Raw genomic sequence first — 26,213 nt, 5'->3', positions numbered from 1 at the left:
AAATACAAATTACTGTATTTGGTTGCATTTTAATATAAAATGGCATGTCGAAAATGATTCAAACCCTTCTCATAAATGAACAGAAATATCGTTATTGGCATTAAAGCATTTAAACCTTTCCTTCACAAATGACCATCTTTTGTACGTTTCTACTTGTATTTGCCATCACCCTGATCTTTAGCTCCCTCCTCTCTACCTGATTCAAGTCAGGACTCATGCTGGGCCTCTCCAAAACGTTGACATTACTTCCAATCATGTTAACATGTTAAAATAAAAGATAACTTCAAATCTAAAACTACCAAGGCCATGAGTAATTTTGGACTTAACTATATTATATGAATGTGTTTCTTTGCTCTCCTGTCCAGATACTTTATACGTTTAGCTCACAATATTCTCTGCAAACTTCATAAAGTACTCCATCTGTTTTATCTAGCCATGTTCTGTCCATCCATTCACCAAACCATCCATTTGTCCATCCATCCATCTTATGTTTACCGATCCTTGCACCTTTTATTATCCCATCCATCCATCCATCCATCCATCCACTCATAACGTCCTTCCTCTTCATGTCCTGTCCAACTAGACATCCATCCATCCATCTGTTTTGTCCATTCGTCAATCCTTTCCTTCCACCTACTGTCCTCTTTTTGGCGATTTCACATTTAAAGCCTTACTACTGTAAAAAAAATATATATTTGTTAAAAATTTAAAGTTAACTTTTGTATTCAAGTTAAAAAATGTGCTAAAGAGGACATGACAGACGAGTCTGTCGAAATAACTCTTGAGTCTCGTGATAAAGGCACTGTTAACGGACCGCGGAGGGGGAAATAAAGCCACTGCACCTTTAATTCGCTCCTCGTGAGTTCAGTCACGTGCCTGTCAAAGCCTCGCGCAGCTGTCAACAGTGAGGAAGTAGCGAGAAGCAACAGTGGAAACTAAACTGCTACCATAAATTATTTGCGTCTATTATTTGGCGCATGTAGTCGCCTACAGTTATGTTAGGTTTTGTAGACAAAGTAAATGGCGACCTCTGCACGCTTTTCTTTTGACCGCGAGGGAAAAGAGAACCATGTTTAGAGCCAGTAGCTGTTGCTTGCTAACTTCTAAGCTAGCTCGCTAACAGTCAGATGTTGTTATGGTTGGAGCGATAGCTGGCTAAAGGGACGCAGTATTATATTTGTCTACAAGACCAGGATTTACGAGACTGCAACTTCTGCGTCCAAACGTGACACATGGACCTGTTCGGTTGGTTTTTAATGACAATATAAAAAGCAGCATCACCCCGACAGACTCGTCATCTGTTGTCTGGCAACTCGGTGTGGCAATTGATCATCCAGCGGAAATATTGTGTTATAGAATCAGCAGGACTGCTTCAAGATGCATGACGCTTATGAACCAGTGCCTATTTTAGAGAAGCTTCCTCTTCAGATCGACTGTCTTGCGGCTTGGGGTGAGTAGATTACTTCACCTTCAGGTTGTCCCTCTGTGTGGTTCTGGTCCTGCAGTCTGAAGTGTCCCCCGGGCCTTGAAGGGGTCATTTGTGGCACCTAATATCTCTAAGACAGGGACAGATGTCTTAATTTTTTTTTTTTACGGGGTGACACATGTAAATGACCCATTAAATCAATTACATTTTTCAATTCTAAGTATTATATCTAGTTTGTTGTATCAAAATGCTTATTTTTTTGTAGATTTGAAGCAAAATTTAACTAAGCTCATATACTAAAGCACTTCAAGAAGTTTTAGGCAGCTTTTAGACAACCCCAGCAGCTAATATTATATCAGAGAAATATATGTTCACAGATTGCCATCATGCAAATATTGTTTTGTTCATAACAAATAAAAATATTGAAATAATAACAACCTCCTAAAAAGAAAAGATAAAATTAATTTTACCGACTGTGCCTGGGTACCCAACTTTGTATAGGATTAGTTGACCTTTTAAATAAGAATTGCTCCAGAAATGTATTTTACAATATTATTACCTCCTTTCATTTATCCTAGAATTTAAAACTCTTTTATTATCCTGACTAATATAGACATGAGCTCAAAACAGCCAATGTTATAATAAGCACACATGCAACTGTCACATTCCTTGTTTTACCCCATCCTGAATTAAAGAACATCAGAAGCATAATACATAGGTTAAGAACAAAAAGGACTGGACTGTTTCTCAGGCATCCAAAGTCCTGTTTACAAATGTAAGTAACTTTGATAATTCTAATAATTATTTCATTTTATTTAAAAATCAGTGCCGTAGAGTCTAGAGGAAAATTTGAGAGGCACAGAGTCCAAGCTGTTTAAGGACCAGTGTGAAGTATCAAAAGTCAGTCATGATTTTTGGGAGCTGTGTCATCTACTGGTGGTAGCTGATTGCCTCACAAACATGGTTGCAGTAATTCATGCAATAGAGCCCAAGTGTTGAATGCAGATACTGTACAGTACACTTATACACTTTTTTACTATATTGACATTTTTGTAATGAAGAGCCAGTTTTTGTCTGTCTTTTTAAATCAAATTGTCCAAGAAATACAATTTTCCATATTTATCAAAATGAGCACTTAACATGTATCTAACTTTGCATAGTGAATCTATATATGAATTTCAACTTTTTAATTGATTTACTGAAATAAATGATCTTTTTGATGTTATTCTAATTTACAGAGAAGTACCTGTATATTCAGGAGAGGTAAATTTCAAACTACAAAGGGGGACACTACAGAAAATGTTTGAGAAACACTGCTCTAAGGTAGCTCCCTGCATCTTTTAAACTGACTCACCCTCAATGTTTGTCCCCACAGAAGATTGGCTGCTGGTTGGAACAAAACCAGGACATCTTCTTCTGTACAGAATCAAGAAAGATGCAGGTAAAACAGATTGAGGGATGGTAAATGACCTGAACTTATATAAGTCCCCAGAGACCCCAAAAGCGCTTTACACATCAGTCATCCACCCATTCATACACACATTCACACACTGATAGTGGTGAGCTACATTGTAGCCACTGCTGACCTGGGGCAGACTGACAGAAGCGAGGCTGCCATACAATCGGCGCCACCGGGCCCTCTGACCACCATCAGCAGGCAAGGCAGGTGAAGTATCTTGCCAGATACAGACAGAGCGGGCATTCGAACCGGCAACCCACTGGTTACAGGACAAACTCCTACCACTGCTGCCACCGTTCCCCATCAGGGATGGATATTTACGTTTCACTTAACTTTTTTTTTTCCCCCAGGTGTTGATGAAAGTTTTTGTAATTTGTTTTCTCCTCAGGCACCAACCGGTTTGAAGTGACTTTGGAAAAATCTAATAAGAACTTCTCAAAGAAAATCCAGCAGGTAGGATAAAACCTGGAACAATAACAGTATAAACCAGTTCTTCTTTTGGGGAAGACCAATTTGAAATTAAAACACAACAACCAGAAGTTGTTTCAGCTAAACTTCTTGTTTGAGCACATTATTAAACATAATGTGCTCCATGTTATTCTAAATAAATCGTATTTGTATAATCAGCGGTTTGTTTAAATCAACTGAAGAATTTAATTAATGCTTCAATCAGTGTCTCCTACCAATTTTAACATACATTTCTGCTGTATTATTGTTTTCTTCTTTTTCTCCAGCTATATGTTGTCTCACAGTATAAAATTCTTATCAGTCTTTTGGGTAAGTTTTGACATCCCATTTTTTACTGTTTTACTGTCCTACATGTGTAAAAGTTAATTTGTCGTCTTGTTTTTTGGTCTGTTGACTTAAGAACTGGTTGTAAAGGTGTGGGATTAAAACCAGTTTATGCAGGAAATTAGACTAACCTTTTGCACTGATGCACCTAACTTTTTTATTTGGTCACACTGACACAACTTTAAGGTATGGATGAAAAGTTTCACAGCTGGTTTACCATCATAACATTACATGTTTAAAAGTAACACTTTGTTAATTTACAATGCAGGCTGATGATTATTGTTAAAAATTCATCAGGATTAGCAAAATTAATACAAATCATACAGCGTAATGACAATAAAACAAGATAAAAACATTTATTAGGATGTGCAACAAACTTTCATCTCACTGTGGAGCCCTGTCATCTATACAGCATACTTGTTAGCCATTTAGTCAAGAGAGGTCTACAAACCCCTCTCTTGTGTCTTTCAGAGAACAACATCCACGTCCATGACCTCCTGACCTTTCAGCAGATCACTGTGGTGTCTAAAGCCAAAGGATCCACACTCTTTGCATGCGATCTGCAGGTCAGTTACAGTCTTTCTTTGGCTTTAGCTCATTATGCCCACAAAAAAAAAAAAAAGACTAAGACATGTAACTTTATCTCTGACTGTCATGTTTAACACCACTTTATTTAGTGAATGCTAGCATTATCATAGAAAAAAAAAAGTGTTTTAAAGTGTAAATATAACACGATTATGGAAAAGGCTCTCGGGATGACACTACAAACACAACTTCAATGTATTTTGTTTATTTGTTGTAACAAATGTGATGCATTCTGTGAAGGCATCAAAGCTTTTATTTTAGAGAACATTGCTCAACAATGGTCAACACATACAATGGCCCTGTCAAAGTCCAGATCTAAATTCAATCAAGAATCTGTGACAAGACTTGAAAGTGGTTCACAGGCACTCTTCATCCAGTCTGACTGAGTTTGAGCTGGCCACAGATTTTCCTCTCTACCTGGACAAAGCTGGTGGAGATATAGCTCAAAAGCACTGCAGGTGTAATTACAGCAAAAGTTGCTTCTGCAACATATTGACCAAGGGGGTGGAATACAAATGCAAGCCACACTTTTCAGAACCTTTTCAGAACCATATTTAACATGTCTTTGTTCTCTGCTATCCATTTTAAATCAGCTCTACCTTGTTGTCAAATGAGGTAACATATTCCATGATTTCTTACTGACTCCCCATCAAAATGGAACGGTTTATATAAAACTACCGAAATAAGACAGATTTCTTATATGGAAACACATTTGTGGCTTTCTTTGTAAAGTTAAAAGTCATGTATTTTTTTTATCTTCAGCAAACAAGCTCGGGAGAGGAAAGCCTCAGAATGTGTGTGGCAATGAGAAAGAAACTCCAGCTGTATTACTGGAAGGATAGAGAGTTCCATGAGCTGCAGGTAAATTTAATTATACTGAACACGTGAGGCACTGTTGTGTGATTTAAGTTTAAATATTCCACTCTGTCCCTTGGCAATAGTAGATTTTTGTTTCTGTGTCTCAGGGTGACTTGTGTGTGCCAGATATTCCAAAGTCCATGGCTTGGTGTGAAAATTCCATCTGCGTGGGCTTCAAACGGGACTATTACCTTATTCGGGTATGTTTTACAGAAATTCGTCTTATTTTTATTTGACGTAAAGGAATTCTCAGGAGAGTTGCGAAATGTTTTCAGTGCTGTCTCTTATGGAAAGCAAATGCTTTGACTTCGTATCCCTAGAAACCACTTTACCATTAAACCAAGACATACAAGTTAGGTGAAATAATGGTGGATAAAGGAAAGAAACTGATGTTTTTTGCCTTTTTAAAGCCACTAAAACCTTGAACAAAACTCATAACAGTTTACAGAAAATGTGTATGTTAGTATCTGCAGTGTTTAAAAACGCACAAATTGATCTTTTATGTCATATCTTGTTGTTTTATGGTGATTTGTTTGTTTGTGTAAGACATCTCAAAGGTTTTTTTTACACATAATATTTAATTGTGTATGATATTTGGTTCTTAATCTCATTTGGACTTTCCCTGCTGTTAACTAGCTGGATGGCCGCGGCTCCATCAAGGAGCTCTTCCCCACTGGGAAACAGTTGGAGCCTCTGGTTGCCCCACTGGCTGATGGGAAGGTGGCTGTGGGGCAGGATGACCTTACTGTGGTGCTTAATGAAGAAGGAGTTTGTACCCAGAAGTGCGCTCTGAACTGGACTGATATCCCTATTGCCATGGGTAAGGAAATATTCCCTAACATTGACATTATGCTTGACATTAATCAGAAAAGACGGTTTTTTTTCTGAGATCTATGTGGGTCAGAGCTTCAAACAACAAATAGAAAAGGAGTTTTTTTCCTAAAATGTGTCAGCTGTGGCAATTTCACCAAGAACAGTACATGTCCTTCACCACATGATGGGCTTCGGCTTTCATTTGATAAACAAGGAAGCCCTAAAAACAGCAACCTGGTTTAATTATTCTAAATAAATCTGGCTGTTTAGCAGTAATAAGCTGGCCTGTTGAAGTAAAATTAACGGCACAAGAGGAAATGGATTTGTGAAAGCTTGACACCACACTTTCAGGGGTAAGCTCATAGTGTTTACTGAGAGTAAAGCCTAATGTATGTTGTGTGGGTACCATGCACATGCATATACTGTGCATAAACTGTGCACTATGTTATATCAGTTATTTTAAATCCAAGAAGTTTAGGCATGACTGTAGTTCCCACTGCCACAGCGCCTTGCACACAGTATTTCCCACAGTTATCCACATTTTTTCTCATTAACACCACAAACGTCAACGTATTTGATCAGGATTTCATGTGATATAACAACAGAAAGTAGTGCAGAAAGATATGTCTTCTGGTGAAGTGGAAAGAAAAGGATACAGGGTTTCCAACATGTTTTCAAATAAAAATCTAAAAGGTGTTGGATGCACATGTATTAACCCACCCTGAGCTAATACTTTGTAAAATCACCTTTTGCAACTTTCATAGCTGTGGGACTTTACCAGCTTTGCACATCTGGGGACCAAAGTATTTGCACATTCAGTCAGACTGGATGGAGAGCGTATGTGAACATAATTGTTTTTTATGTCAAATCTTGTCACAGATTCTCATTTGGATTTAGGTCTGGGCTTTGACTGGACCATTCGAAGACATAAATATGCTTTTATCTAAACCATTTCATTGTAGCTCTGGATATATGTTTCTTATTATGTGTTATTATTTATCTTAGGTCACTGTCCTGCAAGAGGGTAAGCCTTTACCCATGACTCAAGTTCTTTTCAGCTTCTACCAGGTTTTCTTCACGATTGCCCTTCATGATGCAGTTTTTTCACTAATGTTCTCTAACAAACCCGCCAGGTCTTTGCAGAACAGATTGATATATCCTGAAAAGAAATTACATGTAGTTGGACTCTAATTGGCTAAGGTGACTGGTTGCACTGATTATATTTAGAGGTATTAGAATAAATGATGACGAATACAAATCTACACCATACTTTTCAAATTCTTGTTTGTAAAAATATTTGAAATCCATGTATCATTTTCTTTCTACTGAAGTTATGCTCTACTTTGTGTTGGTCCATCATATCCCAATAAAAAAAACAGTTTTTTGTTGTAACATAAAAGAATTGGGAAAAGTTCGAGGAGTATGAATACCTAAGCATGGCACTGTACACTGAACAATGTTTTAGCTGTCATTTTGAATTTCAGCTCGAGTTAGAACCGTGACTTTAACCGTGACTTTAATTCCCCTTGCTAAATTTTATTCAGCGTTTCAGCTTATAATAATAATGCAGTTGTGAAGAATCCCAGGATTTTTAGTCATAGAATCTCTACGGATTTCTTCAATTAAAAATTTAGGCAATTTTTTACGAGATCACTTTGCCTTTTTACTAATGAAACAGGAAGTGCCCGGATAGGATTGCTCTAATATTAGCCAAATCCCTATAACCGTTGTCATTGCTCTGTCAGTAGTAATCCAGCTGTCTTTTCTCTGTCATAATCAGTTTTCCTCTTTCCTCTGTGTAGTCTGAGCAGTCCAGATACAGGTTTGGCTTTCACATATGAGAAGATGAAATGTTTAACTCATGACTAATTCACCATAGGTCTATGCTGTGTGTTTCTGTTCTCACTGGAATACAGAAAGGACAAATAACAAGAGGAAATGAAGCCTCCAAGCACTGGTTTTATACAGCTTTCAATTTCCTCATCTTCATACTGTCAACAGAGCGGCGTTGGCATGCAGAGGCTGATGTGAGCTGGACCATTTTAAATCTGTTTAAACGGACTGTCCCAACTGCTTGACTATAAAGAACAACCTGTTTTTTTGTGCATCATCTGCCTCATATCTGCACAAAACCATGACTAAACTGTTGCCTCAATACTGGATTTGCAAAACTTAGCCTCGCTGATTGTAAACCTCAGAGATTTCTTATTTTTTTTAACAACTGGTGCTTGGAGCAGAAAAAGGGTGACAACAACCATCAATTTCTGTTCCATCGTTTTTATTTACACCTTCGTTCTCATAATACCCCTTTTTACATCTCCACAGAGCACCAGCCTCCGTACATCATTGCAGTGCTGCCCCGGTACGTGGAGATACGGACCTTGGAACCACGGCTGCTGGTGCAGAACGTGGAGTTGCAAAGACCACGTTTCATCTCCTCAGCAGGGTGAGACCGACATTACAGTGATGAAACAAAACACAAATCACCTGTTCACTTTTGTGTAGAGCACTGATCTTCTAGTATATGATGTTTTTTTCATTATTGTAAAATCTGTTTCAGTTCACCTTCAGACACAGTTTAAAGAAAAGATCTGACTTGTGATTTTTGTTGTTTGTTTTTCCCCCTTAGGAAAATAAAAATTTTGTTTTACTAGACTCCTAAAAGCTTTTAAATCAACCCCATTTTATTCTTAAGAATTACTATTTAGATGCTGCATTTATTAACAGAAACAAAGTGCCTTGTAAACAAACAATTATTTGGTCGGTTTGCACCTTCTCCGATTGGTGCCAAGTTGCCATTTCATCCCTTCTACTTCCATTTCGTGCCTGCAAGCCAGTTATATATTTTATCACCATTTAGACTCAAAACAAACAAACTGAAATAAAATATGAATGTCAAAAAGACAAACACAGCAACAAACAAAAGCATAAAAACATGTGCCATAATGGCATAATGGAAAGAAATATTAAAATGAGGTTTTAGCAAATAAAGGGCTGAGACATGATAGAGCTGATAAAGTCATTTTGGCCCCTATAGGTAAACTGTAAACAGTAATGTTTTCAGTCCTGATTAAAAGGAGCCAAACATTTCCACACATCTCAGGTTTTCAGGAAGTTGGTTCCAGAGCTGAGCAGTGTAGAAACTCACCTTTTTTAGTTCTTGTCCTAAGAACCCTGAACAAAAGGTCTCAGATGACCTGAGGGTTCTACATTGTTCATACCTAACTAGCAACTATGAAATGTGTGTAAGCCCAGGATTATTCAGCACTGCCAGAGTCCTGGTGTTGGTCAGGGCTCTGGCAGCAGCATTTTAGATGAGCTGCAGCTGCCTGATTTGTTTCTTTTACAGAGACCAATGAAGGAAACCATAACAATAGTTTAACCTACTCAAAATAAAAGCAGGCACCACCATTTGTGTCCTGTTACGAAACCTTTTATTCTGGCAGTATTTTAAGGTAGTATTGGCAGATTTATTGCTAGAATGTATTTGGCTGTTATGGTTCAGATCTGAGTCCTTGATGACACCTGGGCATTTTGCTTTCTTCATGGTCTTCAGGCCCTTTGAGTCTGGTTTGAGATTTAATTTCCAACCTTGCATTTTGAGACCAAAAACAATGACTTTGAGTCTAAGGGAATTCTGACCCACCTACTCCTGGATGTTTTGGACACACGGACTCAGTGGCTGTAAAGAAACAATTCAGTAGAGTATAAATAGAATATAAAAAAATATTTTAAATGATCAGTTTTCATTGCGGGAACGTAATGTCCCCTGGAGCAGATTCCTTTTTTTATGGTCAGTACAAAGTCTCAAACGGCGAAGAGCTCCATATCATACCTGAAGAAGTATGAAACAACCAAAACTGCAAAGGCAGTAAATAGGAAGGGGGCAAAATTATGACGCAACCCCAAAACTAACCAGCGAAGAGTGGATGATGTTTGCATTTATTTTCTATAACTACCTTTTTATTGCAGTTCATCATTCATCCTTGGAGGGTTTCATCGTCTTTTCTGTTGTTGTGAAGATGATGTTGGTCCATGTTTAGAGAGGAAGAGTCGCTCTGATGTTGCGTGCCAATAGTTAAAATGCCTTCTCTTCTCTCACAGGCCAAACATTGTGTATGTAGCCAGCAACCACTTTGTCTGGCGCCTGGTGCCGGTGTCGATAGCCAGCCAGATCCGCCAGCTTCTTCAGGACAAGCAGTTTGAGCTGGCTCTTCAACTTGCAGTAAGCAGAACAACAACTTGTTTTTCATTTTATTCCCCCAAAATCTAATTTTGATGAGATGCACTAATAGAAAGACTAAAATGCTTTAAGCTTTGTATCATCACTTTTCTGAAGGGTGAAGAGAGTCGGTTCAGGTGTCTCGTTGGATTCCAGAATTCTTTCAGCAGGAAGCCAGATAAAAATTTTAAGTCGCATCACGTTTCACTGTTTATATCCTTTTTTTTTCTTTCAGAAAATGAAGGATGATTCAGATGGTGATAAGAAGCAGCAGATACATCACATCCAGAATCTTTACGCCTTCAACCTGTTTTGCCAGAAGAAATTTGATGATTCCATGCAGGTGTTTGCTAAACTGGGCACAGGTAGGACTTCTCTCCTAGTCCCAGTAGACTGGGGTGGTAATGTCAGAGAAATGGGTCAAATCTATGCAAAATACTCCCTTTATTTTCCCAACCTGCAACTGGATTTTTCTTCTGTCACAAATCGATCTTGACAATCACTGAAAACAGATTTGGAAATTTGAAGGAATTGTTTTTACTTTTCCTGAATCAATTCTGGATTCATGTTTGTACTAACTTCATCATATATCTGGCTTTTAATTCTTATTGTTTGATATGTTGCTTATTGTAAATGATGTTTTATACATTATGACCTCATGTCAAAGTCACATCTCATTTGTACATGTTTGTTCAACAAAAAAAAAAAAATCTATCATGCTCTAATTGGCCGAAGGTCCAGGAGGCTTGGCTTCTTTGTTTTATTGCAATTATAGTAATGTGTAGTGTATATTTTATAATGCCCCTAATGCTTGTTCTGTGATGCCAGATCCCACACATGTGATTGGACTTTACCCAGACTTACTCCCATCTGACTACCGCAAACAGCTGCATTACCCCAACCCTCTGCCGACCCTGTCTGGGGCCGAACTGGAGAAAGCTCATCTCGCCCTTATTGATTACCTTACCCAGGTGTGTGTTTATAACAAAGAAATGAAATTTCTGCATTTTTAGAAAACCGTAAGCACTGCATGAGCTACATAAAGTTCACTTTAATGTTGGGATTATAAAAATTGTGCTAAATGGGGAAAAAAAATATGATACAAACCTTCATTTTTCATTTTTATTTTTATCTTTTTGGTCCTGACAGAAACGCAGCCACCTTGTTAAACAGCGTAATGACTCGGACCCTTCTACAACATCTCCACTCATGGAGGGCACACCAACTATTAAAAGCCGCAAGAAGCTCCTGCAAATCATTGACACCACATTGCTGAAATGTTACCTGCATGTAAGACCACCATGTTTTTTGCCTTACTTTAAATATAAGTCCCTGCTAACAGCTTCCTTTATTTATATATTTACTTGCCTAAGTCTAGTTACTTATTACAAAAAATGGTTGCAGTGTTTTTCAAAGCCGCTCTTAACAGAGTTTTTTGACATTTTGTCACATTTGAATCACAAACTTCAGTGTTTTGTTTTAACATTATTTACAAATAACAATCTGAAAAGTGTGGCGTACATTTATATTCAACGCCTGAAACGTTGTATAACCATTCATTCACTGCAGTAACAGCTGGTCTTTTAGGGCGTATCCTGATCAGCTTTATATCTACAGATGGAAGTTTGTTTCTATTCTTCTTTGCAAAAAAGCTCAAGCTCACTCAGGTCGGATGGAGAGTGTCTGTAAGCTTACGTTTTCATGTCTTGCCACAGATACTGAATTGGGTTTAGGTCTGGACTTGGACTGGATCATTCTAATATACTTTGATCTAAGCCATTACATTGTAACTCTGGCTGTAAGTTGAGGGTAGGTGTCCTGATAGAAGATAAGTATTCACCCCACCTTCAGGTTTTCTTCCAGGACTGCCCTGTACATTCCTCCATCCATGTTGCATAACTTTTCTCCAGCTTCCAGGGTCATGCTCTAGAAATGTGTCTCCACTGCTGCCATTACTATGTTTCAGTAATGTACTCAGGGTGATGTGCAGTGTTAGTTTTCTTTCAGATGTCACCTGTTAACTCATTAAGTGACATCTAAAAGCATTTTTTTTCATGTGGGCTGAACACAAATACACGCCAAACTTCAAAACGTTTAAATGTGAAAACCGATGCCAGTAAGTATGTAAAAATCATTGACCCTAATCAATTAGGTTATTGATTATTAGGTAAGGCTAATTTCAATTACGTATACATAGTCTCCAAGGAGATAGTTTGTCTCTATTAATAATTTAATTGAAAATAATTTATTGAATTATTAAGTCTTACCACCATGCAGGTTAATGAACCTCGTATATAGCAACAGTAGAGGACCTCACTGGTAGATGTGCTATAAAGCTGGAGGCTACAACACAGTTACAGTCTAAGGAAGCATTAACTGTAATCTCCCTGAAGCTTTATAGCTGTGACACTGTAAATGATGAAACTCAGCCTACATACCTACATTTTGTTCTGCTTAGATTAGCAATATTCTCCACCAGATTATTGAAGTGATTCGTATAGTGTAAAGCAGAAGAAGACCTGATGACGTACATTGGGAGTAGTGGACTGAGGTTTTTAAATGCACTGTGTTGTAAAACTATTCTATGTAGACAAATGTGGCGCTCGTCTCCCCCCTCCTTCGACTTGAGAACAACCACTGCCACATCGAGGAGAGCGAGTACGTCCTGAAGAAGTCTCAGAAGTACAGTGAGCTCATTATTCTCTACGAGAAAAAGGGCTTGCACCACAAAGGTAAGCAGCTGCTGATGGATATGCTTAACAGGTCAGATTGTCATTAAAAGTAATTTTTGTTTTTACGATTTTCTTGTCTTTGTTGATAAAAAAAAAAAAAAATGTTCTTAAAGTATATTATTACAAATTGAAAAATTGGTTAAATGCAGCTTATTTCTCTGCAAAAACACAACATATCAGTTTGATTATGTGTGACGCTGATCCCAGTAACTTATCTGAAATGATTTAAAATTGTTCAGATTCTTTAGTAGTGGCTGGTTTCTGGAAAACTAATCTTTCAGAATTATTCTAATGTTATAGATTTAGGTTTACAAAATCAGTCAAGAACATGTTAAAGCTTTATGACCGCCCGTGTCCCGCTGAGCTACACTTTCTGGCGGGCCGCTTCCTAAAACTCCGCTCCGCGTCACATTATCATTGTTTGCTATAACTGCTGGTTTGATTCCATACACACCCACTGCTGTTTTGTTTTATTTGTTTAGTTAGATATTTTTTTTACCCTTCTGTGTAGAACTTTGCATGTTTGATTAAGTGAAGATTATTGAATTGGAATAGCGAGGTGGATCAGGCTGTTGATTTAATAAATATTCACGTAGATAAAGAGAATTCGTTTATTTTTTGTTTTGTTTATTTTGTGCAAGAGTGATTCGTCAGTCAAAATAAGGTTAAAGTTCCCACATTTCGGCAGAAACGGTTGATTAAACAGTGACATCTAGTAATAGTTATCAATTATTACTGAGTATTTAACGGTTGTAATTATCAAAGGCGTTGAGCCACAATTGCAACACCAGAAGACATCTCTGGTTTCGATTCATAAATGAGGATTTATGGTTAAGAAATTGATTTTCTCAAATTATGATTTTTAATTCTAATTCTTGATGAATATTAATTAATCAATAATCATAATTCTAACACTGATGATTTTTCCAAGTAATTTGCTCATGTCCTATTTATAAAACAAGCATCATTCACATAAACAGGTACTGTTCTGTGAAGGCCAGTAGTTGGTACATTTTAAGCTCTTTTAATTACAACTCTGAAATGGAAATAACAAAATATGCCAAGATTATTATATATGCTCATTCTTTATTACATCTAAACATAAGATACCAGGTTTGTCTGGTTTGGAGGGTCGAAAATATAAATGTGAGGGATTATAGTGAATGTCAATGTTCCATCTTAAATAATAATAAAATAAAATAAACATTCATCCCAGAAGAAATCTGCTTCTGGTGAGGAAACGACAACATCCTCTGTACAGAAAAGCTGACATGCTCCACAGATTCCCATTAAATGTTTCATCAGTCACCAAATTCACTCGGTTTAGGAAGGAAGGGACTGGGTTCAATAGTGAATATTTTACGGATAAAGAAACAAAAGTGGTATTTAAAGTCCATCTCTTTGATAAGAGTTGATCAAAATCACCATTTATGATTTGTACATTTAAAAGATCAACCATTCTGTTCTTGTTTGTTGTGTTATTGTCTAATTAGGGGACCAAATATTTTATCTGAAGTGGAAAGTAATTCATCAAGCCACAGATATGAGTCAGCTGAAATGAAACTGCTGTCACAGTCTGAGTCGTTTCGGTTTATTTGTTGCAGGCAATCAGCATGACAGTGTAATGCTGAACAAATGATCTGTTTCATCATCCCCTTTTTCTTTGAAACTCGGCTTGAATTAGAGCTTTGAATGTCAGACCAGCTATTGTCTCGTTTTGTTCCAGTTCCAACACAAGATCATTAGCCTAAAAGTATCTGCTCAGAATTGCACAATTGAGCCATTGTAAGCGCAGTTGGTCCATTATGAAGAACTTCACTGGGCACCAGTTAGATGCTTGTAACAAAGCTGTATCCTGGGGCCTGTGAGTCAACTCGCTAAGGCTTCACAATTCGTCTCAGAGGAGGTTTCCTGCATGTGGTTGATTCATGATCCTCGTAAATAAGAACAGTTTTGATCTTTCTGGTTCTTGTTCATTCTGGATGATGCGTGCACAGCTGGTCCTAATTGGCCTGCTGTGATTTACGCTTGTGATGTCACATTGCTTAAGTTTGTCTTCAATTAAAAGCAGCTGTTTGCAGCCACCAGCTAACACTGTGGATGTGCTTCATCCAATTTCTGTTGATAGAGGCACTATACTGTGCAGTACACACCAAAAAAACATGGAATCCCACTGTTTCACAGTAACCACTGATCATGCATTTACTCTTAGTGTTCTGTCACGCGCCTCCCTTTAATTATTCTTACTTTGTTTGCTCTGTTTCAGCTTTGCAGGTCCTGCTGGACCAATCTACCAAGGCCAACTCTCCTCTTAAAGGTCATGAGCGAACCGTCCAGTACCTCCAACGACTTGGTGAGAATCAGCAGTCCTCTTGAGCGGACTTTGGGCGATCAGTTGCACTAGTATTTTTTAGGGGTTTTAAGAGTAACAGAGGCTGAATACAAATGCACAACATACTGTTTTAGATCATATAAAATACCACTAAAACACAGTTGTAACGTGCCAAAATGTCAAAAACAAATGAAGAGGTAAGAATACGAATAAATATTTTTTTGCAAAGCACCAGTCTTCTTTATGGCTAGAAGTGAAATAGATTTCAGTTTTTAAAAACTAATATTGACATAGTTTATTTCCTACCTTGTAAACTTCTCTTACACACAGGAGCAGAGAATCTGGGCATAATCTTTGAGTTTTCTCCCTGGGTGCTTAAGATCTGTCCTGAGGATGGCTTGAAGGTGGGCACAGGTGTTTAAAAAACGATCATATAAGCATGTTCATTTATTCCCAACTTTCTTGTATCTCAGCTCCCTGTACCTTCATGGCAGTAAGCCACAGGGAAGTTGAAACTTGAACATCTTGTGTTTTATATTGACTTGCATGATGAAAGGATCCCTGTTGGTATGAAAATGTCTCCTTCTTTTTAGATCTTCACTGAAGATCTGCCCGAGGTGGAGACTTTGCCCCGAGACAAGGTGCTGCAGTTCCTGAAGGAGCGCTTTGAGGAGCTGGCCATCCCGTATTTGGAGCACATCATCTACGTGTGGGACGAGAACGGCCCTGAGTTCCATAATGTGCTTATTCAGCTGTATCTGAGCAGGGTTCAAGGCCTGATGAAACAGTACCTCTACTCACTGCCAGAGGGTATGTGCAGAAGTTCCCTGAAGCTCTGGGCACTTTATGGTCGGAAAATTTCTAGAAGTGTTTTTTTTTTCTGGCTGGTTTTTGCTATTTTGGGTATTTGGCTTTTAACTGAAGATGGTATCATTCTGTCTAATTGTAAGATGATACAAATTAACATTCAAATTTGAGTGCACGCAGCTTTTAGTATATATTGTTGAAAAATTAACTTTTTTTTTTTAAAGTGTTACCTTAGTTACTGTTGTCTTATGAAAGATTTCTTGTAATCTAAGCATTGATAGATGGAAAGACCTTACATTTAGAGAAGTTACTCAGATGCATTGACAGACTGACTGCATCACAGCTTGTTTTCAGAAAATGCAAGCTCTTAGTTCATTTTAATGTTCACCAGAAGCTCAAAGGATCAAAGTGAGTGTTCTACATAGTACTGGAAATCTTTCTTGTATCCATGATTGCCCTCTAGTGTTAGCAAAGTGATTAAAAATAGCTGATTTAAACAAACTGATGGCATTTGGCAGTCTGTTGGTTCACATGGCAAGATTTTAAAAATTATCCTTTGATTTTCAAAACCTGAGAGACCCCAAACATAATGATAAAGAATCGTGGCTATAACAGGTTTGGTCCTACATGGCAAGCACAACACACCACACCACACACAAACAGATTTCACTCATGAACATTCAGATGGGAATCTGAATGAAATCTCGCAAAATCTCTTTAGATCAAACGTTAGATCAGAGTAAATTCCCTCCATGTTTCCGTCACCTTGCTTTCTGATTGGTTACATGTCACATTCAACAGGCTGTATGCTCGTTTGTCCTCTGGGAACACCCCATATAGTAGGATATCGGGCCAAGACAATCCAACATGTTAAATTTCGCAGATTTGAGGTCAGAGCGGTCCCGACGTCCTTCTGAGCAGAAAAGATCACTCTCAACACACCACAGCCGCTCAATATCTCATACAACTATCTTTAGAGGCATAACAATGATCGGGGGATCCTTAAGATTGTCGGAAGGAGAAGATGGGGTTGAAAATCGGTATAAAAATCCTGCATTAAGGCATTAATCGAATTAATCGAACACAAAGACAATAATTAATAAACTTTTACGTTTTTACAGACAGCATGTGATAAATTATCTATTCTGTTGATGTCATAAACCTTCCTGATTGAATAAATGAATAACTGCACTGTAAATCTGCAACACTTTTGCTATGTTTACTTGATCAAAAACACTATTAATATGTTTAAACAACAGGTTTTCTAAAATAAATTGATGGTTGAATTTTGAACTCTAACCTTCAGTTCATAGACTGATCACTTACTTTAATACCCATCATAGCATAATGAGATGTGCTCTGTATTGTGTAGGGGTTTCAGCTGTTCCTGCCGGGCAGGAGAAAGGTGAACTGGGACAGTTCAGGAACAAACTGCTGTCCTTCCTGGATATTTCTACTAGCTATGAACCTGCCAGACTCATCAGTGACTTTCCATTTGATGGTAGGAAGGCTTAAAGCTCTGCTCCTATTGTAGAGATCCAGACAAATGTGTTGGTACCCTTGTACAGATGTTTAAAGAGCCTATAAATCCTTTATTGCAATTGCATAATCTCACAGTAAGCAAAATTCAATATTTCATTTGAATCGATTTATTTGGGGGAAAAAACTCTAGTTTTTAACAAAATCACTGGTGGTACAATGATTGGTATCCCTGCTGTCAATACTTTGTGAAACCCCCTTTTGCTAACAGGAAAAGGCCAAGTCTTGAAATAATATAGTGATAGGTATTGCATCAGAAACAGCCCGTTGCAAAATTATTATTCCAAATTTTGATATTAGAATGACTTTATATTCGTGATTTATTGTGCAGCTCAACACCTAACGTGCCTCATCTGACTAAAGCACATACTTCTATAAACTTCCAAGTGGAGTTCAGCAAACTCCACATGTTTACATTTGGGATAGTAGGACAGAAAGGGCCTTTTCCTGGCATCACCCCCAAACAACTTGTTATCATATAGTTTCTAATGATTTTATAGTGGCTTGGTTACCCCAAGATGCCATAAATTGCTGCAGCTATACCAGTAATATTTGGAGATCTTTTCTTTTTGAACCCCCTCACCATCCTTCTCTGTGTTTATAGTGACAAGATCATTGGGTCGTTCTCCAGCCAAGTGGCTGCTGGCTTAAGGAAAAAGGCCTCTGTTGTTATAATTTACTCAGAGAAAACACACCGTCATTGATTGCTAATTAGAAATTCTGCTTAACTTAAAAAAGAAAGGTATACATTAAAAAAAGCTTCAGGTACATTTTTTTAAAGGGATTGTTAGGAGTGCCAGTAATTGCATCATCTGTGATTTTCTCAAAACAAGTATTTTTTTTTTTTATTGTATAAATGCTCAAATGAAGCGTTTTTCAGTGTGAGAATATGCTGCTGCCATAAGAGATCAAATTATTTTAAAGGTCCTCTTCACCTTAATAAAAACATAAGGTACAAGTTATATTTATGAACAGAAATATAAGATCATACATTTAAAAGAATGCTGTGCTTGCTTAATGTTAAAGTATTTATTCTATATATATATATATATGAAAGCATATTATTTGTTTGATACCACTTAGAAAAATATGGCAATAATCTCGCAGGTCTTGGGCTGCATCACTGACCTTGTTTTCCATCTCTTAAGGGTTGCTGGAGGAACGGGCTCTGCTCCTGGGTCGCATGGGTAAACACGAGCAGGCGCTTTTCATATATGTCCACGTACTCGATGACACCCGCATGGCTGAAGAGTGAGTACTTGTGTAAACACCACCAAGCCTTGCCTAACCTCACATAACAGCAACCATCAGAAAACTCACTGGACTGAAGCTGAGCAAATATTATCTGACTGAATCATTTTGTTGCCAAATATCATATTTGAAAGGAAGGTTCTTTCTCTACATTATAAAGGCAGATGACTCATCTGAATCGTTATGATTATGTGAAATGCTATGACCATGTTGGTTACAATAATCAGGTTCTAATCAAGCTTTTTTGAGTCATTGATTATATTTTTCTTTGTTTTATGATGTAGATATTGTCACCGACATTATAACAGTTCAGTGGAAGGAAATAAAGATGTAAGTACCTTTTTTTTTTTCTGTTTTATAGCACTGCTTGGTTCTACAACAGATACTCTCATTGTAGCAGAGAAACCTAAGTATCATCTTAAACAGAAGAAATACAGTCAACATATCATTACTGTTTCTGCAACGGTCACAAAAAGTTGAGTTTCTAACTTTGCTGTCGGGTTTTACATGTTTGTGTTCAGTCCAATTGTTAGTATGAAACCCCCTTGTTTACTCTGATTTCAGAATAAACAGTAGTAAAATGAAAGAATAGGACAGATAGTAAGTCAGGATGTGAAGGAAAATAGTAAGGAGGAAGTTAGGGTAGCTTTGAAGGGGATGAGGTGTGGAAATATGTTCCAGATGATCTACCTGTGGAGGTATGAAGATACCAGAAGAGTGAAGGGATGTCTGATGATTGGAGGAGGTGTGTGGTGGTTACAATCCTCAAGAACAAGGAGGATGTATAGAGGTATAAAGTTGATGAGCCACACAATGAAGATCTTGGAAAGACTGGTGGAACCAAGACTCAGACAAGAGCTTCAGAACATTGAGCAGCAGTTTGGTTTCATGCTAAGAAATATTAGCTCAGGTGCCATTTTTGCTCAGACAGTTCCAGTAGATAAGTAAAGGTCAGAAAGAGTCGCAATGTCCCCTTATGGATACCGTAGGGTGCCTAGAGAGGAACTGTAGTGCTGCATGAGGAAGTCAGGCGTGGCAGAAAAGGGTGTCATACAGGACATGTATAGAGACAGTGGTGAGGTGTGGAGTGGGACTCAAAGATGGGTTTATGGTAGGGGTGGTGGTACATCAGGTATCTGCTCCGTGACCCTTCTTGTTTGCAATGGTGATGAAAAGGTTGACAGATGAGGTCAGGCAGGAGGCTTCATGGACCATGATGTTTGCAGATGATATCATAATCTGTGGTGAGAGTACGGAGAAGGAGGAGTAGAACTTAGAGAGCTGGAGGTTTGCATTAAAGAGAAGAGGAAGGAAGGTCAGCAGAACCAAGACAGAATACATGTGAATGAGGGTGAAGCAGGGGGAAAGGAGAAGCTATAGGAGGAGAAGACATTTCGAAGGTGGATGAGTACCTGAGGTCAACCATCCAAAATAGTGGACAGTGCTTATCTGGAAGTGGCAGAGTGGAAGATGCTGAGATTTCCATTGGTAGTAATCAGGACGTACAGGACTAGAAATGAGGATATCAGGAACAGCTAAGGTTGGGTGGTTTGGAGATAAAGTTAAAGATGCAAGGTTGAAGTGGTTTGGACATACTGAAGAGATGAAGAGGACACATTGGATGTTGGAGAGGAAGCTACCCGGCAGGTGGAAAAGATGAAGATTGATGGACGCACTGAAGGAGGACATTAAGATGGTTGGTGTAACAGCAGAGTATGGAGGTGATGTAGTGAGAAGAGGCAGGGGGCCTGCTGTGCCGAGGACAGTGGGAAGCAGACTAAAGAAGAAGAGTTTGCTTCTGATGTCAGCATTTTAGAAAGTGTGTATTTGTTTTTTTTCTGAGATAATTTCATGTTTCTTGGTCACAGTTTGGACAAAAAGGAAAATTGTGTTTTTATAAATATAAACTAGAGCTTTGGGTCTGTTAGCTTAATTTTAATGATGCTTCATATAGTTTAAATTCCAGTACGAACGTTTTATTCAGTCAGTTTTGAGTATTTATTGAATTATGTTTTTTTTGTCTCAATCAAGACTGAATGAATGTAAATAGAGATGTAGAGATCTGAACTATGAGGCTAATTTCTGACCGCCTGTTTTTCTTTTTTTCTTTTAAGGTTTAACCCACTGATGTGGATTTTAGCTGATCATTCTTAGAAACTATTAAATGGGAAGATATAAGAGGAGACATTTGTTTCTGGTCTTTTTGGTCAGTAGTTATTTATGTCAGGGACAGAAATTACATCACACGTCATGTTGTGGAGAAAGTAGCCTTCATAAAATGGTTTTACTAAAATTTTAAAACAAAAACTTTACTGAAATCTTTAGCTTCTTATATTAGCAATTAGCATCGCCAAAGCAGTCTATGCATTTTTCCTTTGGACATTGGCCTTACCTTATCTCTGAGTTTTGCTAAAGGCTGCCAACATTTTCAGATCAATCTCCATGACAGACAGAGGTTGAAAACTGAAAATGATAAAACAAAGCAACATTGATGTACTCCATTCAGTCTTCCTGTTATCTGCTGAAAGTCCTGCTCCGCCTAGTGCGCTTGCTGCTTGATCTGAAAGTGAAATGCTTGTTCCTGAGTAGCTCATTCATTGTATTTCACTAAAATGAGATAAAGATTTGACTTTAGGGAAGAATTAACTACTGTGACTCTGCCTTGCAGGTTTATCTGTCTTTGCTGCGGATGTACCTGTCCCCCCCTGACGTCCACTGCCTGGGGCCCATTAAGATGGAGCTCACTGAGCCTCAGGCCAACCTGCAGGCGGCCCTGCAGGTCCTGGAGCTGCACCACAGCAAGCTCAACACCACCAAGGTAATCATTTCTCGCACCTTCAGCACTTTTACAGTTAAACTTTAGTTCTGAACCTTTGCTATGAATAAAAGACAGAGGCTTGAGTAAGAAACGTGAGTTATAGGCTTGCTTTTTGCTCTGATACCTGCCAGGACTGATAGTTTAAAAAGCTGCAAAACTAATTTATCCAAGATTTCTCTAAATATCTTTTTAAAAGCAGTTTTAAAAATGATTTGTTTATATTAATGACCTCACTGGATTAAGAAATAACAGGTTTTACACAATATTTTGAGTGGTTTACCTGTTTTGGGGCGCCATGCTATTTTTGAAACACACACTTTTCTGGTCAATGTTTCCCAGGCTATCAATCTGCTCCCAGCAAACACCCAGATCCGCGAGATAAGCGTTTTCCTTGAGAGCGTTCTGGAGGAGAAGGCCCAAATGAAACGCTGCAACCAGGTGTTGAAGAGCCTGCTGCAGGCTGAGTTCCTCCGGGTGAGTCCTAGAGAATGTTTCTGTGGTTGATTATTTCTGATACAAAGGAACAGCGAGGAGCCAAAGTGAAACCCAAAGAGAGATCTTTCCTTCTGGCATCTTCATGGGGGACCACTGAAAACAGAACCAGCTACTCTGTTGGAAGCAATCCTAAAGGGACTGGACATTTAGGCAGTGCTTAATCCACTCTTTTTAAAACTTACTGGTGTAGACCATTCAGGGGATTCTTGATGATGCTTAGTAGTGCTCAGTATGACGTCATGCTCATCAGACAGGCAGTGGTTTGGGACAGTTAAAGCTTAAAAGCAATCCTCCAAACCTAATTAACCAAAGGATGGCTAAATTTGAAAGATTTTTCTCTCTATTTTTTGTCAGACATGCAGATAACTCTGGCTAGGAAAAAGATGTTAAATATGATTTTGTGTCTGTTTTCAGGTGCAGGAGGAGCGCATCTTCCATCAGCAGGTTAAATGTGTCATAACAGAAGAAAAAACCTGCAGAGTCTGTAAAAAGAAGATAGGAAACAGGTAACAATATCTCATTTTAGAGATAGTTTTTTTATTTATTTATCTCGTTTTGGTAATTTGGGGTACAGTTTTCATGTCCCTTGAACTTTTTCACACTGATGGACAAGGTATGGAGGCCATTAATCAGAGAGGCAATTAAGATGCCCATGGAAAACTCTGGAGGAGCTGCAGAGATCAATTGCTTGAAATCTATGCCCTGCACACACCATTACCATGGTAGAATTTAGTGGCTGCATCATGCTGTGGGGTTGCATTTCTTCAGTAAGGAGTGGGAAGCTCAGAGTTAACAGGGAGATGGATGGTACTAAATACAAGGCAATTCTGAAAGAAAACCTCTTAGAGGCTTCAAAAGACTGACGTTTACCTTGCCACAGCAATCTTAAACATCCAGAGCTGCCATGGTTTAGATCAGAGCCTATTCAATGTTTTAGAGTGGCTTATTCAAAGCACAGACCTAAATCCGATTTGAAATTTGTGGCAAAACTTGAAATTTGCTGCTCACAGTCATTCTCCATCTAATCTAATCTGATGGAGCTTGAGCTCACTTTAAAGTGACAGCTTAGAAAGCTTGCATCATTTTCCTTCCGCTTCACAAAAGATCCAACATAATAAACTGAGATTGGTGGTTGTAATGTCACAAAATGTGGAAAAGATCATGGGCTTTGATTATTTTTGCAAAGCATAGTAGTATTACTATCAGGTTCTGTATTTACCATATATCTTATATCAGTCTAAACTGTAGTTTTATTAATGCTCATAGTTACTGGAACAGAAGGATGGTGATAAGAAATCCTTATTTCATATGATTCTCTTTCAGTGCATTTGCCAGGTATCCCAATGGTGTGGTCGTGCACTATTTCTGCTGCAAAGATCGCAGTGTGTGTCCCACTGAGCAGTAAAAGCCTCTTCTCACACTGCAAATAAACACCCCCCTCTCCCCTGTGGACTTCGCTGCTGGGTCGTGTTGAAAGTAGAAATATATTTGAAGGTTTGCCGTATTTTTGGCCTGAGATGCCCTTTGCTGCCACAGAGCAGAATAGGACCACCATTTTCAAGCTGGAAGGCTGAGGCTTTCTCTCTTTACACATGAAGAAACAGGAGGAATGTCCGGCGACCCTCAGCAGGAACGGAGAAGTGAACAGAGAGGTAGATCAAGACAATCCCAAAGCATGTGCTACTGTAACACCAGGAAAGATTTGTTGCCTTAAAGGCACACCGCCCTGGTAGATTATTGACAGCTTGGGATAACAGAGGTTTGTACTTGCTATCTCTGATCATTACAGACAGTGTTTTTGGTTTGTTTTTTGGCTCTCACTTTTCCTCCATTACTATAGCTCATTGTAGGCCTCAAACACACCTTGATATGCCATACTGAGTACTACAGTACTGTTAAATGCCTTCTGTGACTGAAGATTGTACTTGCAATGAAAGGAGATGTCACTTGCGACTTTTTGTTAGAATATAACAGACTATAGTGCTTTTATTTAATATATGTCTGCCTTTTGTCATTTAATATTATTTATAGGTCAACTTTCTTCCCCAGTTCTTACCCAACTGCATCCACTGTTGTATGAACGTTATTTTAACACATCATAACACTGATTCCCTTGGCCATTCTCTTACAGATGCTATGATCAGTTCAGTCATCAGCTGAGAGATGTAACATTAATCCAAATGTTGTTCTTTCTGCTTCTTAAATCTGAATAGCCACTGCCTTTTATTAGTAGGATCTGTTCCACTAAATGCAATACATATACACCAAACAAGAAAATTTAGTGGTTATTAATCAGTTTTCCAACTGTAGCAGTATTCACTCCAGTATATTTATTATTTTTATTTCCAACTTTCATTGTAAACTAGAATTTTGTGCTGCCTCTTCTTTCCAAAGGTCTCTCACTACGGTAGAAAATGGAAGTCCTGCACTTTAAATTGATTCTTTTGATTCTCTTTTTGAAATACTGGAATTATACTAAACTGGAATGGTTGATATCTGCATTTTGGAGGCAACATTGTTCTGAAATGTGTCTGTTTACTGTTTCTCTAGTGAGCAGTTCAAAAAACAACAGTTTTCTTTACTAAAAATAAAAAGCATGTAATGTTTGTTTGCTTGGTCAACAGTATCATCATTCAGAAATGTGTCAGTTTCATTTGTTAACCATTAAGCACACCTCATCTTTCTGAGGTTGTCTTTCACATTGGTAAATGTGTGTAAAATGTGTTTAAATGTGCCAAATTTAGATCATAAACACTATTTGGGTTGTTGATGCTAAACGTGTGCATGTTAACATTACTATTCAGGATATAACAGTTTTTCATCATAGCATTGAACTCAGCTGTAGGCTTAGTGATTCACAGTGTTTGTCAGCCTGTAACAGTTCACATCTGCTCCTCATTGGCGTGAATATCATTCAGAGCTTTTATTGATGCATTTGAAGTTTTCTTTTTTTCGGGCAGGTATCAAGTTACAACATATAACTTTAACTGTACACAAATGTATGCATATTTTCGTGAATCTGCACAAGTTCTTTCTGTAATTTTTCTTTTTTTTTTTTTTTGTCCAATCCGAACCAACTTTGGATGTTTGTTGGTTGGCGTATTCATCTGTCCAAGTTTTGATCATCTGAACCAAACTGCCACCCACGATGAAATAAAATCAGTTGTCAGGAACAACTGAAAAACCATCAAGGCTCAAGCCTATGAGAAACTGAGAGCTGCTAGTACACCAGTGTCCACAAAAGCTAGTTTAGCATCAACATGGGCTGAAAGGTTCTGTTCCAAAACCAGCATCTATAAAAGCCCGACTGAAACTTGCAGCTGCTCACATGGACAATCTAAATACTGTCTGGAGAAAAATTTATATTCAGATGAGACAAAGATTGAACTGTTTTTGCCACAATGATGATAAGTATATGGAAGAGTCGAGGTGAAACCTAAAAGTACTCTGCCAACTGTCATGCATGGTGGTGGTAGCATCATGCTGAGGGTCTGTTTTGCTGCCAGTGGTACCTTCATCAAAATGATGAAGCAGACTAACATTGAACTTCTAAAATGGCCCAAACACCAACCTTATTAAAATATTGTGGACCAATCCTGAGAAGCTGGATCTGTGCCAAACCAACCAATTGAAATTAGGTCTTCTAAAACTGATGAGTAGTGAAATATTCAGCCAGATTTATGACAGAAGCTTGTTGATGGCTACAACAATTATGTGGCTTCTCTGGAAAAACATTATCTAAATTTTAATGAGAGTGAATGTAAATGTTTGAACTATTTTCCTATTTTTTGACCATGTCATAAAAAGTACAGTTCAAATGCCTCTTAAAAGCCCAATAATAATACAATTATGCTAATGATGAGTATATGTCAACTTCTCACTGGAACTATTTCTCCTTTTGCATGTTTATTTTTAGATTTTTAGTTATTGCTATGCACTGAGTAAATGGCCCATATCATGATTTTAATAAAATCACCAAGACACCACACTGTTCCAGGCAGCATGACTTCAGCCTGTAATATAACAGTACTGTTGTACCTCACATTTAAAATGACTTTGAATGAACATTTAATGCTTTAAGTTA

The 26,213-nt window shown here is 38.0% G+C and overlaps 1 protein-coding gene across 1 annotated transcript; it reads left to right on the top strand.

Moving 5' to 3' along the window:
* Positions 1-884: 884 nt before the first annotated feature.
* On the top strand, positions 885-24,735 carry vps39 (VPS39 subunit of HOPS complex). The gene is made up of 25 exons (XM_047345669.1): positions 885-1,245; positions 1,357-1,450; positions 2,802-2,867; positions 3,274-3,338; positions 3,620-3,662; positions 4,149-4,243; positions 5,025-5,123; positions 5,228-5,320; positions 5,757-5,940; positions 8,259-8,379; positions 10,038-10,158; positions 10,391-10,520; positions 10,984-11,126; positions 11,305-11,445; positions 12,746-12,887; positions 15,154-15,240; positions 15,550-15,623; positions 15,813-16,029; positions 17,399-17,527; positions 18,714-18,816; positions 19,101-19,146; positions 21,485-21,634; positions 21,974-22,108; positions 22,544-22,635; positions 23,453-24,735. The coding sequence occupies exons 2-25, from the start codon at positions 1,378-1,380 to the stop codon at positions 23,532-23,534; spliced, it is 2,631 nt and encodes an 876-aa protein (XP_047201625.1). The 5' UTR covers positions 885-1,245; positions 1,357-1,377; the 3' UTR covers positions 23,535-24,735.
* Positions 24,736-26,213: the final 1,478 nt, after the last annotated feature.

This window comes from Girardinichthys multiradiatus, chromosome 19, assembly GCF_021462225.1.
Source record: "Girardinichthys multiradiatus isolate DD_20200921_A chromosome 19, DD_fGirMul_XY1, whole genome shotgun sequence".
In the NCBI taxonomy this organism is placed as follows: domain Eukaryota; kingdom Metazoa; phylum Chordata; class Actinopteri; order Cyprinodontiformes; family Goodeidae; genus Girardinichthys; species Girardinichthys multiradiatus.
This window is presented reverse-complemented; position numbering and strand designations above follow the sequence as displayed.

Excerpts from the sequence above, each read along its gene's own strand:
- vps39 (XM_047345669.1), top strand. The coding sequence starts at position 1,378 with ATGCATGACGCTTATGAACCAGTGCCTATTTTAGAGAAGCTTCCTCTT. Across the intron at positions 16,030-17,398 it reads CCTCTACTCACTGCCAGAGG|GGGTTTCAGCTGTTCCTGCC; the intron begins GTATGTGCAGAA and ends TGTATTGTGTAG. Across the intron at positions 21,635-21,973 it reads GCAAGCTCAACACCACCAAG|GCTATCAATCTGCTCCCAGC; the intron begins GTAATCATTTCT and ends AATGTTTCCCAG.